We start from the raw sequence: 3188 nt of genomic DNA, 5'->3' as shown, positions 1-3188 counted from the left end.
TAGATAGATAGATAGATAGATAGATAGATACTGTATATCAAGATATTATTGGCAACTATTTAAAGAATAAGCCTTTACAAATCAAACAATGGCTTGACAATTATGTTTTTTTTTCTTTTCACTAGAATTCCTCTTAAGATGCTCTGCCAGAACATGAAGAGGCAGATAGTCTCCAGAGCCTTTTATGGATGTAAGTACATCATGCCACCTCTGCACAGTATCCATACATTTATTTCATACGTAATAGCTGTTCATGCATAGCTGTTGATCATGGTTGATTGAGATTGAATGTATTCTTCTAGACGACAGCGATTCCCAATGGGTTTGCTTGAGGTTATTGTTCCACCCGCAGCCTGCGTTGCTGGCTTCCAGTTGAGAGAACAATTTGTTTTAAAATCATTTTAAGTAATTTGGAAATAATATATGGCTTATTGAAGCAGCAGCCGCTTCTGCATGATAAAGTAGTAAGTTTGCAAACTGTGATGAATGAGCCTTCTGAATGTGTCAACATGTAATGAAGGCTGTAATCAACTGTTGGGTAAAATAATGTATTAATAAGGAGACCTGTTTTTAATAATGTTTCAGTCTGAAGACTTTATTGTATTACCAAGTCAGTAAGTTTATTCAAACAAACAAACCAATACATAATACAACTTTAGTTATTTTGAAAGACATTTACATTTTAAAGTAACTATGAGTAGTCATTTATTACCTTAATAGTTGGTAGAAGCCCTGGTTTACTTTGTTATTTTCATCTGTTAGGATGCACATTTTGCCTTTACCCATTATACTACTATGTATAATATAATGTACTATGCTTACTATTCTAATTTTTGTGTCTCCATACTGACTCGACTTTGTTAATGCTTGGTCTCAGCTGTGTGTGTCTGTCCATGTCTCACCTGTCCATCAGGGCTGGCCTACTGTCGACACCTGTCCACTGTGCGGACTCACCTGTCAGCTCTAGTCAACCACAATATCGTCCCTCCAGACAGACCCTGCGAGGCGTCCGGGGGCCTCAGCAAGGAGGTGTGGAGCAAGTACCAGAAAGACTGCAAGGTGGGTACAGAGCAAAAAGGTTTACAGCAATCAGTGAGGCTGCAAGATAAATTAAATATTGCAGCGTGATCGACCTCTGTCAGCAAGCAGCAAGAATTACAACAACGTAACTAGAATCTTAATATTCTTCCTGCACCATCTGCTGTTCCCCTATACCCCTCCGACTCTTTACCTGCAGGCCGGGGAATTTATAAGCCAGAAATCACTGCAGATTGCCAAGTCATCATTGAGTCATTGGTATTGATTAAGCCCCATAGATAGTCATGGTCATTTTGTGCTGTGCAGTGGCTGTGCAAGTCAAATTCACAGTAAGATTTTATAAATTAAGATACTGTAAGCTGACACAACCTGTGAATAACGTTCCTTGAGAGAGATTTCTGTCCTGCTTGTGAAGGTTGAGGTTGACACCTTTTCATCATCTTGAAATATGGCGGCATCATGAGGAATCATGCACCCTGTGATGATGATGACCTCTTGCTTTTTTTAACCCCAATGAATGAAGCCATACTCAGCAGCCATCATGCCTAATGACTCAGTGGGTGTGCAGTAGTAGGCTACAGCATCATCTATCTCCAAACGCACCTTTTTGGCTTGTAACCTTGAGGTGAATGTATAATTTCAGATAAACAAAGTATCAGTGCCAACTTTGTGTATGATGTATGCTTCTTCCACATCCCTCTACTGTTTATCATTTTGCAACTTCTCCGATTTTTCTTGCAAACCAATGTAGGAATCATAACCCCTTAGTTTGGGAACCACAGTAATACTATGTTAAATTTCATCAGAATGTGTTGCTATGGTTACAAAGGGTTTCTGAATGCCACCCCAGTGTTCTTTTGGTCCAATGTGGCCTACATTAATGATGCGGTAAACTCTTGACTGCCTGTCACTGTTGTGACTCTATTCCTCTTTGCTGGCATAGTAACAACGGCCCCTGCCACAGTTAAAGAATTAAAAGAAAAGTTGGAAATCAGGTGATATCCAACATTTTTCTTTTTGTCTACAAATCCCATAAAATGACCAAAACCAACAATGAAAGTATCCTAAATGTCTTTTTCCTCTGTGCCATAGAGCTTCATTGTTGTTCAAAACTATTAAAAAGTAGTTTTTGGACTTAAAAGAAATACACACACTGTAGTTTATTTTGATTCAATCCCACATACACACTGGACCCAATCTTGCACCCAGTGCAATTGACTTTGTACACCGACGCATGTATCATTCCTATTTTGCACCCGACGCAAAGCGGACTTTTCCCTCCACAGACTCACGTCGGTAGATTACGGAATGAATTTGCGTTCCCGGGGACGGTACAGCAAAAAGAGGAGGCGTGATCCGGCACAAACGTTCCCTGGTGCAGATTCAGAAAACAATTCCGCCACAGACCAGGAAAAACCCAGTTTAAAGTCAGTTACATTTTGTCAAAAAGAAAAATCAGTACCAAACGTCGGTCTCCTCGGCTTTGAACCGCTCCTGGCGTGCGCCCATGGATGTATTAAGAGCGTACGCCTAGCAAATCCACCCTTGTAATAGCAATCTGCCATAGCACGCCTGCTTTTAAAGGGAATGTGAAATAACGCTCTGATTGGTTTATTGCACGTTACGCCCAAACCACACCTATGCGTAATGGAGCTTCTTCAGACCAACCCATTTTAGAATAGCGTCAGGCGCAAGAGTCATTTATCCCGCCGGTATAACAGCAACAGCGCCCGAGATCCGCCCACAAAGCTACTTGCGTTTGACGTTCGATACTTGCGTTTCAGATCGTTAAAATAGGACCCACTGTCTTGCTGCCCCAAATACTCAAGAGTATATTGCTGCAGTGATTCCCAAAGTGCCAGTGAGGGGGGGGGGGGGGGGTCGCAGAAATAAAATAACATTTTTTAAAACGATTAGAAATAGCACATGTTAGCCATGATTTTAACACAAGATAAAACGAGTGGCTACATTTTAAATAAAACCAAGCAAATAAACAAAAAGGGAAAAGCTCTTTTGATTTTCTTTCTTCCCGAGTAGCGGTCTCCAACATTGAACCAAGACTGGACTTGCTGTGCTCCAGATACACTGCACATCCAGCTCATCAGGTTAAGTTTAAATTAAAGTAATGAGTAAATTACTGTAGAATAATG

The 3188-nt window shown here is 40.6% G+C and overlaps 1 protein-coding gene across 3 annotated transcripts in view; it reads left to right on the top strand.

Moving 5' to 3' along the window:
- Positions 1 to 3188, top strand: part of sgsm2 (small G protein signaling modulator 2) — a 79647-nt gene that overhangs the window by 66756 nt on the left and 9703 nt on the right. For all 3 annotated transcript variants that reach the window (XM_032507192.1, XM_032507190.1, XM_032507187.1), the window contains 2 exons: positions 126 to 190; positions 914 to 1059. In XM_032507192.1, coding sequence (XP_032363083.1) covers positions 126 to 190; positions 914 to 1059 — 211 coding nt within the window. The remainder of the gene's footprint in view (positions 1 to 125; positions 191 to 913; positions 1060 to 3188) is intronic.

The sequence above is a fragment of the Etheostoma spectabile genome, chromosome 3 (assembly GCF_008692095.1).
Source record: "Etheostoma spectabile isolate EspeVRDwgs_2016 chromosome 3, UIUC_Espe_1.0, whole genome shotgun sequence".
Taxonomy (NCBI): Eukaryota; Metazoa; Chordata; class Actinopteri; order Perciformes; family Percidae; genus Etheostoma; species Etheostoma spectabile.
This window is presented reverse-complemented; position numbering and strand designations above follow the sequence as displayed.